Source organism: Chelonia mydas, chromosome 1, assembly GCF_015237465.2.
Source record: "Chelonia mydas isolate rCheMyd1 chromosome 1, rCheMyd1.pri.v2, whole genome shotgun sequence".
Taxonomy (NCBI): Eukaryota; Metazoa; Chordata; order Testudines; family Cheloniidae; genus Chelonia; species Chelonia mydas.
Window position 1 is genome coordinate 257,062,830 of NC_057849.1, and position 12,871 is coordinate 257,075,700.

At 46.9% G+C, this 12,871-nt stretch overlaps 1 protein-coding gene across 10 annotated transcripts in view; it reads left to right on the plus strand.

Annotated features, from left to right (window-relative positions):
* SGSM3 (small G protein signaling modulator 3) overlaps positions 1–12,871 on the plus strand; it is a 62,422-nt gene that overhangs the window by 21,374 nt on the left and 28,177 nt on the right. For 7 of the 10 annotated variants that reach the window (XM_037882245.2, XM_043543897.1, XM_043543881.1 and 4 more), the window contains 3 exons: positions 640–726; positions 10,713–10,798; positions 12,761–12,827. In XM_037882245.2, the coding sequence (XP_037738173.1) occupies positions 720–726; positions 10,713–10,798; positions 12,761–12,827 (160 nt within the window). In that variant the 5' untranslated portion in view covers positions 640–719. Of the gene's footprint in view, positions 1–318; positions 340–636; positions 727–10,712; positions 10,799–12,760; positions 12,828–12,871 lie in introns of those variants that run through there. The other 3 variants (XM_043543882.1, XM_043543874.1, XM_027822664.3) reach the window with 2 other exon arrangements.

Consider the following 12,871-nt stretch of genomic DNA (forward strand, 5'->3'; position numbering starts at 1 on the left):
AGACTGTGTTGAGTGGTGAGACTCCCACTGCATCCCTTGGGGAGACTAATCCATAGCTTAATAGACCTCACTCTTATGAAATGTTTCTCTCTCTCTTATTACTCCTAGTTATGTCCCCTTGTACCATTCAGAACAATTCCTCTACAGCCTCAAGGTTTACACCCATTTTATTGTGCAAGATATTCTAAAGCTTTCCCTGTAATTCCTGGTGTACGGTTAGCGGCGTTCCCTCCAGTCTTGAATCATGCTCTGAATTCCTTCCAGGTCATGTTTTCCTAGTGCCCACCACTGAATGCAGGATCCTGAGTGTGATGTAAAAGTAAACAAACAGCTTCTGTGGTGAGAGGCAACTTGATTTTTGACTTTCTTTTCCCTTTAAATCTGACATGATTTTAGTATCACAAGAATGGTGTAAAGAGATCATTTTACCCTTGCGCATATCCCTTTGTTACTCAGGTCAGGAAGGAATTTCCCTCAGGCCATGTGGGTAGGTCTTGGGTTGAGGGGATTTCATCTTGTGGAAAGTTGGTAGGGGGCTGTTCATTAGGAGCAGCTGGGACACAGTTGACCCCAGGTGTTGAATGAATACTCTCCTGATCACTTCTGTTTTATCTACCTTTATTTTTTTTTCTTGAGCAGAGCAGTGACCTGAGACTTTTTGGAGGGCAGCACGCCTAGAGATACACATCGCCCTCCATCACGCACACTCCTCCAGCACCATGTCAGGTAAGTAGAGGATGCCAGGCCTTGGGGCATATTTTCCTGCCTATGTCTGAGGGCGGGACCAGCAACAATAAAGCTCTATTGAAAGAGCCTGTTTGTTCTTTTCACATAAACTGCTGCTGGTAAGCTACTGTCTCAAGGAACCATTTCCCCTTCGAGTGATGGTCCCCATTGTATTCCATTGTGGGTTTATGCATGCAGCTGGAGTCAGAGAATCTGAAAGTAGTGTCTGTTGGTGCGTGAATGCGCCCTGGCTAACCTCATGCCTCCGACCAACGGGATAAAGGGTGTGGCAGACCAACCACATCTCCTGTTCCTTCTCACCGCCACATGGTCTGGGTCAGAACCTCCCTGTGTTCATAGCTTTGGCGTCAGCCTACAAAATATGATTTAGATCTAGCATTGTTAATAGCTTTTAGCAGCTTATACAGTTTTATAATTTAGTGTTTTTATAGATGTTAGTGTTAGACTCTTTTCAAGGGGGAAACATCCACCTCCCCGTAGCCCTTATGGGTAGTGGACTACGCCCAAGACTCTGGCCTTCAAACTCTGCGCTTCCTGCCTGCGATCCTTCTCAGTCAGGAGTGACCACCAGCACTGCCTGTACTGCCTTGGGGAAGCTCACGTTGCACTGAGTTGCAGTATCTGCTGGTCATTCTTCAGTCATATCTGAGAAAGGTGGGAACTTCATCTTTGGAAATACCTCATGGAGAAGATCATGCGTCCTCAATCAAAATGCTGCAAAGTGCAAATCTAGTAGAAGTTTGTCAGGGATCAAAGAAACATTCTCATAAGCATTGAGAGTAAGTCTCCTTCTGAATCCACTTCAGAGAAGTCGGATGTGGCTCGGAGCAAGCCCATCAGCTTGGCCTAAGGGAACTTAGTATGTCCTAAGTCCCAGATGCATGACAAAAAAGCCCACAAACATTGGGCTACATCAGTACTGGCCCGCGATCGGTCAGTACCGTCATCCTGGGCACCTCCCAAGCCCCAGGATCTGCTGGCACTGACAAAGACTGATCATCGCTAACTTCACCTATCCATGGCACCATCTTCCTCAAAAGTAAAACAATCTCCTCTGGCTCCAGGAGCTCAGACAGATAGAGCCCTTTTACACTGGGGAGAACTGAATCCCTTGCTGCTCCACAGGATGTTTTTGCTCTCCCAGATCCAGAATCCCTTACTCCAGTGGGTCCCTCTATCTCAAGAGAAATACCACAAGGAGAGTCTACCACTCCATACTTGGGATACAACTCCCCTCCAGCAGCACTGATTGTATCACCACTGGAAACAGAATTGGCCACCTCTTCCTCGGGAGACTCCAAACAACCTGATGAACCTTTGTTCCTCCATCCTACGTATCCTCTGCTGCCCAAAAGACTTATACCAGTTTGGGACCAATCTCCACCTCATCTGACTCAGAGCTGCTAATATCCCATGCCATGAGGGCCTCCATAACCCCCATCAACACCTTCTTCGGGCCATATTGGGGGTCTTGGGACCAGTACCCCTGCAGAGTTGGTCCAGTATGCTAGGGGAGTCACCCCTTGCCTCCCCTCAAAGAGGACATTCAGATCTGCCCCTGGATCCTACAGAGGAGGAGGAGCAATACACTCCAGATCTGGTCATTCAGCTGGAATTAGTAAGACCTCCATCTCCAGACGAAGCAGTGAACACTTTGTCTCCTTCTCCCCATAGTGACCTCAAACAGTTCCAGGACCTTCTTTGCAGATTTGCAACAGAACTACACATTCCTCTTGAAGAAGTCCAGGACTCCCACCACAAACTCCTAGACGTCCTCCACTCATCCGGATCCAACAGAACAGCACAACCTGTTAATGAAGCCATACTGGAGCCAGCTAAGATGGTTTGGCACATACCTGCCACGTGTGCTCCCATCCCAAAGAGGTCAGAGAAGTGTTATTACTTGCCAGCCAAAGGGACAGAATTTTTGTTTTCTCACCCTACTGCCAACTCACTGGTCATCAGGCTGCTTTTGAAAGGGCTGAACCGCAACACTGCTTGTCTACTCCTGCAGATAAAGAGGACGAGCATCTGGACCTGTTGGGGAGAGAGTTCTTTTCGTCATCTAGTCTCCAGTTCAGGCTAGCCAATTACCAAGCACTAATGGCGAAGTACAACTTCCTGAACTACTCCAGGCTTGCAGAGTTTACTGACAGTTGTCCACAACAGGACAGAGCTCATTCTAGGCTCTGATAGATGAAGGCAAACTGATAGCCAAGACCGATCTCCAGTCCACAGTTGATACAGCTGACATCTCTGCTAGAGCTATGGCCTACCGCCATTGTTCTGCATAGGGAGCCATGGATCCATGCATCAGGATACCCTAGGGTGGTCTAGAATAATGTCAAGGACCATCCCTTTGATGAATCGCAGCTCGTCTGATGAAAGACCGACGAGTCCCTCCATACCTTGAAGAACTTTAGAGTTACCCTTCACTCCATGGGCATATACATGCTTGCCCCTAACAGGAAGTTTCAGTGCCAGTCATCTAGACCTAGGCCTATGGCTCAACAGTTTTTCCACCAGAGGCCCTATGAACCACCACACAAGAGGCAGAGGATTCAAAAGACCTGCTTCCCCCCACCCTCTGCACCCTATCTTTGCCTCCAGCTAAACATTATTTTTGATGGAAGCTCGAGAGCTGTGAACCACTAAGCCCAATACCTTCCAGCCCCCTCCTCCCCATCATTTGGGGGTCATCTGGCACTCTCTTTCAACACGTGGAGTGCAATAACTGACAAGTGGGTGCTGAACAAATCCTCCACTCCGGCTATACAATAGAGTTTACATCCCTGCCTCTCCAAAGCACCCCCATCCCTACCCTCCTTCAGGGACCACTCTCACAAGAGTATTCTCAAACAAGATATGGACTCCCTATTGGAGCAAGGAGCAATAGAACATGTCCCTCCTCAACACCAAGGGAGCAAGTTTTATTTGACTTCCTGGTACCTAAAAAGAAGGGCGACTGGAGACCACTCCTCAGTATCCGCCGTCTCAACCACTTAATTCACAAATTCAGGTTTTGCATGGTCACGTTGGCATCTATAATCCCATCTTTATAAAAGGACGTTGTTTATGGCTCTCAGCATGAAGGACACCTACTTTCATGTAGACATTCACCCTGCTCACAGACTCTTCAGATTCATAGGGGCTCTGACCATTTTCAATAGAGTGCTCCCTTTTGGCATAGCAACTGCCCCCAGAGTCTTTACCAAAGTATTCTCAGCAATGACAGCTCATGTCAGATATCTCGGTCTCATTGTCTTCTCCCACCTCAATGACTGGCTCCTTATCGCTAAGTCAGGCCAGGAGGCGTGTGTTCATCAACTTCTGTTATGCTGCACCCCTTCTCCTCACTGAGGGTCAGTGTAAATGCCAAAAAATGTGTTTTTACCCCTATACAATTTCTGTACTTCCTTGGGGCCACCTTGAATTCTATCACTGCAAGAGTGTACTTGCCCAAGGGCAGGTTCTAGACCATGAACAATATTATAGCCCAGGTACCAGTCAAGACATGTCTGCCTCTTAGGTCATATGGCCTCATGCACTTACATTACCCCGTTAGCAGGATTCCACCTTCGCTGCCTTCAGACATGGCTGCAGTTGGTATACTGTGTCCTGTAGTGAAAATAAACAGTCTTCTTGCTCTTCAGAATAAAGTGCCTTATCTCACAACACATAACTAAGAAAAGGAGCTAAGTAACACAGTTAAAGCCACAGAATCCATTGTTAGGTAAATTCTTCAGGAGACATAAGGAATAAAATATAGTATTGTCCCACCCTCTAGAAGCCATAAAACAGAAAAACCTGGAAAGAATGGCATATGTTTGCTATCTTTTGTATTTCTCATAGTAAATACAGTTCCAATTGAAATGCAAAACCAGAGTTACATGAATACAATTGCATATTTCTGGATCCAAGAAGTACAGTTCTGCAGCTTTTTGTGTTCAGGAGAGTGAAGTGAAAAATGGAGAATAATTTATTCTTATCCCAAGCTGAGCAACTACTTAATTTGAGAGTTTTTTGGTAGTTCGTTTCAGCTCTTCAGGCTAGCTATTTTTCCATTTTACCGTACACTTATTAACTTCTTGTCAAGTATCAGGGGGTAGCCGTGTTAGTCTGTATCCACAAAAACGGCAAGGAGTCTGGTGGCACCTTGGAGACTGGCAGATTTGTTGGGGCGTGGGCTTTCGTGGGTAGAGCACCACTTCACCCATGGTGGTGTTTTGCCCACGAAGGCTTGTGCCCTGGTGAATCTGTTGGTCTTTGAGGTGCCACCAGACTCCTTGTTATTTTTATTAACTTCTTGCATCTTTACCTTTCCTTTCATCTTCCTGAGATAAGAGCAGCATGAATGATAGTTCTTTGTTACTAAACACGTGAGATTTACCAAGCCTTGAGGTATTTCAGCTCAGTATATATTACATGACATGTGTTGAATGTGTATATTTATTTCACGACTCAGTTCAATAGTCATCATTTATCCTTTTCATGTGACAGAATTACTCATTCTGTATTTTTAAAATAGTATATTTGTTGTGGGCCACTGTCCTTCTACCTGTTTTGAAAGCTTGAGGGTGAGGCTGGGTATCATGCTGTATGTACTTGGTAGATATCCTTTTATGAACCAGTCGGAGAACACTTCAATCTCTTGGGTCACTCGATTACAGTCCTAAAAGTCGCAATATTACAACAAAAAAACTTCAAAAACAGACTCCAATGAGAGACTGCTGAATTGGAATTAATTTGCAAACTGGACACCATTTAATTAGACATGAATAAAGACTCGGAGTGGATGGGTCGTTACACAAAGTAAAACTATTTCCCCATGTTTATTTTTCCCCCCTACTGTTCCTCACACATTCTTGTCAACTTCAGGAAATGGCCCATCTTCATTATCACTACAAAAGGTTTTTTTTTTCTCCTGCTGGTGACTAGCTCACCTTAACTGATCACTCTCATTATAGTGTGTATGGTAACTCCCATTGTTTCATGTTCTCTGTGTATATAAAATCTTCCTACTGTATTTTCCACTGAATGCATCCGATGAAGTGAGCTGTAGCTCACGAAAGCTTATGCTCAAATAAATTGGTTAGTCTCTAAGGTGCCACACGGCTGTTACTCTGAAACATGAACTTAATGGTAACTCTTCCCGCCAAGGTGCTATCTTCCCTTCTATGGTGGACAAATCCTCACCAGGTATCCGTGCACATCCCCTTTCTGCCTTCCTCACCGGACAGGACCATTATTACAGATGCATCCCTATTAGGTTGGGGAGTCTACATTAACATGCACAGCACAAGGTACCTGGACATTTCGCAAGTCCAGGATGCACATCAATATCCTGGAATTGTGAGCAGTCCTTTCTTCCATTCATCCACACTCATCGTGTCCTTATAATATCAGACAACCTTACGACTTTCTCCTACATCAACAAGCAGGGAGGAGCAAGATCCATCCCCTTGTGTGCAGAAGGGGTCAGCCTATGGAACTGACGTGTCAGCAATCAAATCATCCTATCAGCAGCCCACCTTCCAGAGAAACAAAATGTGCTTACAGACTCCTTCAGCAGACATTTTGCAGTCGACCACAAGTGGGAGCTCCACGACTCAGTACCGCACAATATTTTCACTCTGTGGGTATCCTCAACCAGGGATCTGTTGGCCTCTCAAACAAACGGGAAATGCATCACGTATTGCTCCAGAAGAGCCTTAGGTCACCACTCCCAGTGCGACGCTCTACTTCTTTCTTGGTCGGACCAATTGACCTATGCCTTCCCTCCGCTACTGTTCTGCCACGAGTTTTATGCAAAGTCCGGCAAGACAGGGCACGGATTATCCTGGTCACTCCCTACTGGCCCAGACAGTTTTAGTTTCCCAACCTCCTATGCAAGTCATACCAAGTACCAATCATCCTCCCAATGTTTTCATAGCCCGTGACCCAGTGGAGAACGGTAAGATCGAGCAGCCTGACCAGTGTCTGCTTCACCTGACCACTTGGTATTTAGATGGGCATCATCCTTAGAACGTTCATGTTCCCCAGCTGTACAAGACATGCTTTCTAAGAGTAGGAAGGACTCTACTAGAAGATGTTACTTAGCTACATGGAGGCGCTTTTCTTCTTGAGCACATCAGAAGCACAGAAATCTGCAAAAACTGCAGATATTCCTCTCATCTTAGTTTATATCCTTTCTCTAAAGATACCAGGCCTGTCCATTACCTCCTTGCGAGTCCATTTGGCAGTGATCAGTGCATTTTGTCCACCTTCTCAGGGCTATTTTGTCTTCGCACACCCACTGACCACCAGGTTCTGGAAAGGCCTAATCAGAACATTCCCGCCTATTCAGAATCCTACTCCTCACTGGGACCTGAAACTTGTTCTCTCAGCTCTTACAGGGCCACCCTTTGAACCTTTAGCTTCTTGCTGCACGTCTCTCCATGAAGGGTGCATTCCTTGTCGCCATCACCTCAGTCAAAAGCATTGGCTAGCTTGGAGCAATGATGGCGGATACTCCTTACACTGTATTCCGTAAGGATAAGGTTTCGTTGCGTTTACACTTAAATTCTCCCCCAAAAGTAATTTCAAAATTTCATCTAAACCAGTGGATTCACTTAACTGTGTTCTGTCCGAAACTGCATGCTTCCTCAGAAAAACAGAGACTCCACTCCCTCAGTGCTTGGCAGGGCTTGGATGTTAACCTGAAAAGAACAAAACCAATCAAGATGCTCCTAAGGCTATTGGTTGCTATAGCAGAAAGCATGAGGGGACACTGCATCTGCACGCAGAGAATCTCTGAATGAATCTCTGGCTGCATTCTACTCTGTTATCTATTGAACTTTCCTCTCTTGCCTGGGTAAGAGCTCATTCCACAAGAGCACAAGCAACAGCTATGGCATCACTTCAGAAGGTACCCCTCCTTGGCATCCGTAAGTAGCCACTTGGGGCTCTGTTCACACATTTGTGAGACATTATGCCCTGGTGCAGGACTCCTCTGCCGATGCTTCCTTTGGGACGGCGATCCTTTGCTCAGCCCTACCGTCTACCTCCTCACACCCTCTTCCTATTTAAGTACTGCTTGTCACCCACAATGGAAAACAATAGGGATCATCACTCAAAGAATAAGGGGAAGTTACTTACCTGTGACTGGAGGGTCTTCCAGATGTGTGGTCCCTACCTGTATTCCACAACCTGTCCTCCTTCCCCTCTGCGTCGGATCTTCTCTGATTTGCGCTAGAGAAGAAACTGGGCAGATGATCAGTCTGCCCCACGCTTTAGCCCATCGGTCTGGCGCATGCGCAGACCAGTGGACACTGCTTTCAAGTTCTATGGCTCCGAGCGCATGGTGTGCATACGTGAACCCACAGTGGAATGCAGATAGGGACCGTGCACCTCAAAGAACCTCCAGTTAGAGGTCAGTAATCAGATAAATTAATTTATTTTAATGTGCTGCTTTGGTTGGGAGACCAACTGTAAAAATGCCTCTTCCTTCCCTCAAGATGATCCTGCCCATGTTCAGTTGGTATTAATCCAGTTCTCCCCACCACACCACATGGAGCCCTGCAGAAGCTGCCCCAGCCATGGGACATAGAGGGAGAAAGGCTGAGATCTGTTCTGCTTCATGCATCATCATCACCACTTTGCTCAGCTCTGTTCCTGTCCAGGATCTTTCCCTCATGGTGGATTTGATGTTGTATGAATACAAAAAGAAGAAAAAACTTTTTTCAGAGATGTGTACTGGAAGTTCTCTCCCGCTTTGCTCCAACTACCAGCTGATCAGCCTGGGGTGGGAAGGAGGCTGAGGGGTGGTGAAGCCTTGTACGTCTGAGCCTTTCAGTCCAAGCCTTAGTAAACCATGGCCATGTCTACACTAAAGGTGTGACAGTGGCACACCTACACAGCTGTAGTGTAAGCTCTTTCCACAGTGACTGAAGGGTTTTTTTTGTTGTGGTAAGTAATCATAGAAGATTAGGGTTGGAAGAGACCTCAGGAGATCATCTAGTCCAACCCTCTGCTCAAAGCAGGGCCAATCCCAACTAAATCATGCCAGCCAGGGCTTTGTCAAGCTGGGCCTTAAAAACCACTAAGGATGAAGTTTTCACCACCTCCCTAGGTAACCCATTCCAGTGCTTCACCACCCTCCTAGTGAAATAGTTTTTCCTAATATCAAACCTAGATCTCCTCGACTGCAACTTGAGACCATTGCTCCTTGTTCTGTCGTCTGCCACCCCATGTGCTTTGGAACCCCCCGTTCAGGTAGTTGAAGGCTGCTATCAAATCCCCCCTCACTCTTCTCTTCTGCATACTAAATATGCCCAGTTCCCTCAGCCTCTCCTCATAAGTCATGTATCCTAGCCCCCTAATCATTTTCATTGCCCTCCGCTGGACTCTCTCCAGTTTGTCCACATTCTTTCTGTAGTGGGGGGGGGGTCCAAAAGTGGACGCAATACTCCAGGTGTGGCCTCACCAGTGCCGAATAGAGGGGAATAATCACTTCCCTGGATCTATTAATGCAGCCCAATATGCCGTTAGCCTTCTTGGCAACAAGGGCACACTGTTGACTCATATCCAGGTTCTTGTCCACTGTAATCCCCTTGTCCTTTTCTGCAGAACTGCCACTTAGCCAGTTGGTCCCCAGCCTGTAGCAGTGCATGGGATTCTTCCATCCTAAGTGCAGGACTCTGTACTTGTCCTTGTTGAACCTCATCAGGTTTCTTTTTGCCCAGTCTTCCAATTTGTCTAGGTCACTCTGGACCCTATCCCTACCCTCCAATGTATCTCTTTTCCCCCCAGCTTAGTGTCATCTTCAAAAATCCACCTCTCTGAGTGGAAGTAGCTAGATCAACAGAAGAATTCTTCCGTTGACTTAGCTGTGTCAGCATAGACACAGCACTCCGAGGGTGTGCATTCTGAGTGCCATAGCTATGTTGACTTAACTTTTAGGTGTAGACCAGGGCTGTATCTCCTTCCAGCAGGGACAGTCTCGGATTCTCTCACCCCACATTCACAATCCTTCCCCATCTCCCTTTTACTCCCCTCACAACAGTTCCTTCTGTTCCATCCATCCGTGGTGGAGGTGCTGCTGGACGACTGCAGCAGAGCAAACCACTTGCCCAGAGCTGTGATGCTCCCAACTGAACAGAGCAGGGGTTGAGTCTGATTAGTGAACATGACTCCTTTTTCTTTTAAATGAGGAGCTATGGAATGGGACTAAATCTGGCTTTAGGTTTTTTGTTTTTACTGTAACTGCAGTTTCAGCCACCGCTGGTTGAACTCCCACTACAAGCTCTGAGAGGAGGGTAGATTTATCCCAACCCCTCAGTTCTACTGGAGCTGCCTCCTCTTGGAGGAGACAGATTTGGGGTCTATGTAGATACCATCAGCTCACAAGTTAAACTGGTCTGGATGGCAAAGCTCCAGGAAACTCCAGTTGCGGTGGGAATTGGACTGGTGACTCAGCAGGTGGTAGTTGTTGTTCCATGAAGATTGAACGAATGCTCCAATGTGGCACATGGGGATGGTGTTTAGTTATGTTTCAGATGAGCCCTAAAATCACAATGAGACGTGTTCATTTCACTTCCCTGAATACTCTCTCCATTATCCCTAGGGCACCTGATTTTGCCCTTGTGCACCTTTACTTAGTCATTAAAATTTCTGAAATGCTGGTATAAAAAGTTTGCCTCATGTTCCATCCTAGATATGCTTCCTTTTAGTGGGAGTGACACTTACTACTTTGAGTTCCCGAGGGATGAAAGAGGCTACAGGAAACATAAGCTGATCCTGTTTGCTTCCTTGGGCAATGGTCGCACAGTTACTAAGGTGATGAGAGCTGTATAAATACCTAGGTGCCATTGTAGCCACCTGACATCTCACTGAATTTGTCGGCTGTCAGTGTTAGGTGTTAGTTAATATCTGCTAAGCTGCTCTTTGTTCTTAATTATTGTGTGTGTTGATCCCTTTGTATTTAGGAAACTACACCCCGTCTTCTGGGGGCCCCTTCTCGGCTCTCACCCCCAGCATCTGGCCACAGGAGATCCTGGCAAAGTACACCCAGGTACAGCGGGGAGAGGGGAGGGGAGAACACAGTTAGTGTCTGCTTTTTTCTCTTCACTGGTAGAGTAATAAATGTGAAGTGTTGCTGCTGGTTTACTGGACTCTTAATGCTGCAGGGAAGGTGCAGACTTTCTCTTTCCTCCCAAAACTGTTCTAAGCAATGAGCTGACGTTTAAATTCTGTGTTTGAAGCTGCAAACAGCTGGGTGTTGCTGGTTAAACTAAGTTTTGGGTAGTGAGCGCAGCCTCCGCTGAACAGAGCCAAGGGGACACCCAGAGCCTGAAGAAACCTCTGTGGATCGTTTCCCTGTTCTTTTGCAACTCTCGCACAATTGTAAAAGTGGTGGCATTTACGATACAGAGAAGGCTCTTTTTAACCATCCACCAGTCAGTCATGGGTTCCACAGCCCTGTGTGGACTAATGCATTGTCGGAAAAGCTAAACCAGAGCATGTCACTGTGGGGGGAGTTAAGGGATGAGTGTAGAGCTTTGTAACCTGCCAGTAATGTTTGTTAAAGGCAAGTGAGTCATGGAGCCTAGTGGGATGGGCTTCTGAGCCTGTTTCTCAGAGACTCGTGCAGTGAAAGAGCATGTATATCTGTGGGGCTACCTGTGTGCCTTGGGGGGAGCACACATTGGGAGCTTTGTTAGGGGTACACTGACTGACTGGTGCCAGTCTGTGCTGTGGGGGGATGCAAGAGTGGTAGTGTTAGGAGTGCACATGTGAGCAGTTGTTAGGAGTCGGTTGGGTTAGGCTTTGTCTACACATGGGATTAGCCCTGATTTCAGCCTCCAGCATAGCTGCACCTGTGCCAACCCCTGGAGCATGGGTTCCCAAACTGTGGTACGCATACCCCTGGGGGTACATGCAACATCTCTGGGGGTACGTGGGAGAAATTGTGTAATGGTGGATTTTATTTATGAATTCTTTTATTTATTGCATTTTCAAAATAGACTACTCAGATGAAGCTTTAAAACTGTGAGGGAATTTGTTATATGAAATACGGTAGTTAATTTACTTCAAGATGTACCCAGGAGAACACAGAGACATTGACGTACAGAGCCCTCACCTCCAATCACCGTACAGCGTGCGTTCAGTTGCCCAGCAAGTGTCCAGTCTAACTGAGCTCAGAACTTAGGGGGGTTTTTTGGTTGTATATGTCACACTATAACTATAGCTGTATGTAACAGTGAAATATGGACAGATGGCTAAGGACAGGTAGTGTTAAGAAGAACACACAAAGTATCAGTGATGAGAAGGGTAGGGGCACGCAAGCAGCTGGTAGATCTGGAAGCAGACACACAATAAGAAAAGTTTGGGAACCTCTGCTCTAGAATAAGCAAGGAAAGCTGGTATTTGTGCTGTGGAGCTGAAAAAACCTCTGACTGAAACCAGGACAGGCTCCACCAGCTTAGCCTGCCTACCCCGACGGTTTGCACTGGTACAGTTGCACTGGTGGCTGGAATGTAGACAGGGTCTTGGAGGGGCAGTGGCCGGGGTGCATACACAGAATAATAAAGGGCTAACTATGTGTTAGAGGAGCACTTATGGGGGGGCTGTGTTAGGGTGCATTCCCAGGAGTTCCCATACACGTGGGGATTGTCTCAGAGTAGTGAGCCAGATCCACTGCCTCTCCCAAGCAGATGGTATGGCTCCTTTCCGTAATGAGAAGCCAGGGGAGAGCGATGTGGGTGGGGAATCAAGGCAGAATCTATTGAAGAGAAGCCAACGCCCTTTCCTCACTGTGTAGTGGGGCTAGGCTAACATATTTTGCCTGTTGAACAGGGCACTGTGGTTCAGGACGGGGATGAAGGTCTTAGTGTGCATCCCAGGAGCTGGGAGTGCTCCTCCCTTACTGGGGCCCAGGCAGTGACGCAGTCTGGCACTCTAAGCAGGTGCCCCACCTAGTGGCCGAATGATGGAAATCAGTGCTATCTCTACTTTCTATCTCTCACGCCCCCAGAAAGAAGAGTTGGTGGAGCAGCCAGAATTCCGGTATGATGAATTCGGCTTCCGAGTGGATAAGGAAGGTAAGGCTGCCCCCACACCCTTTCTGGGGCCATTTTATCCCCAT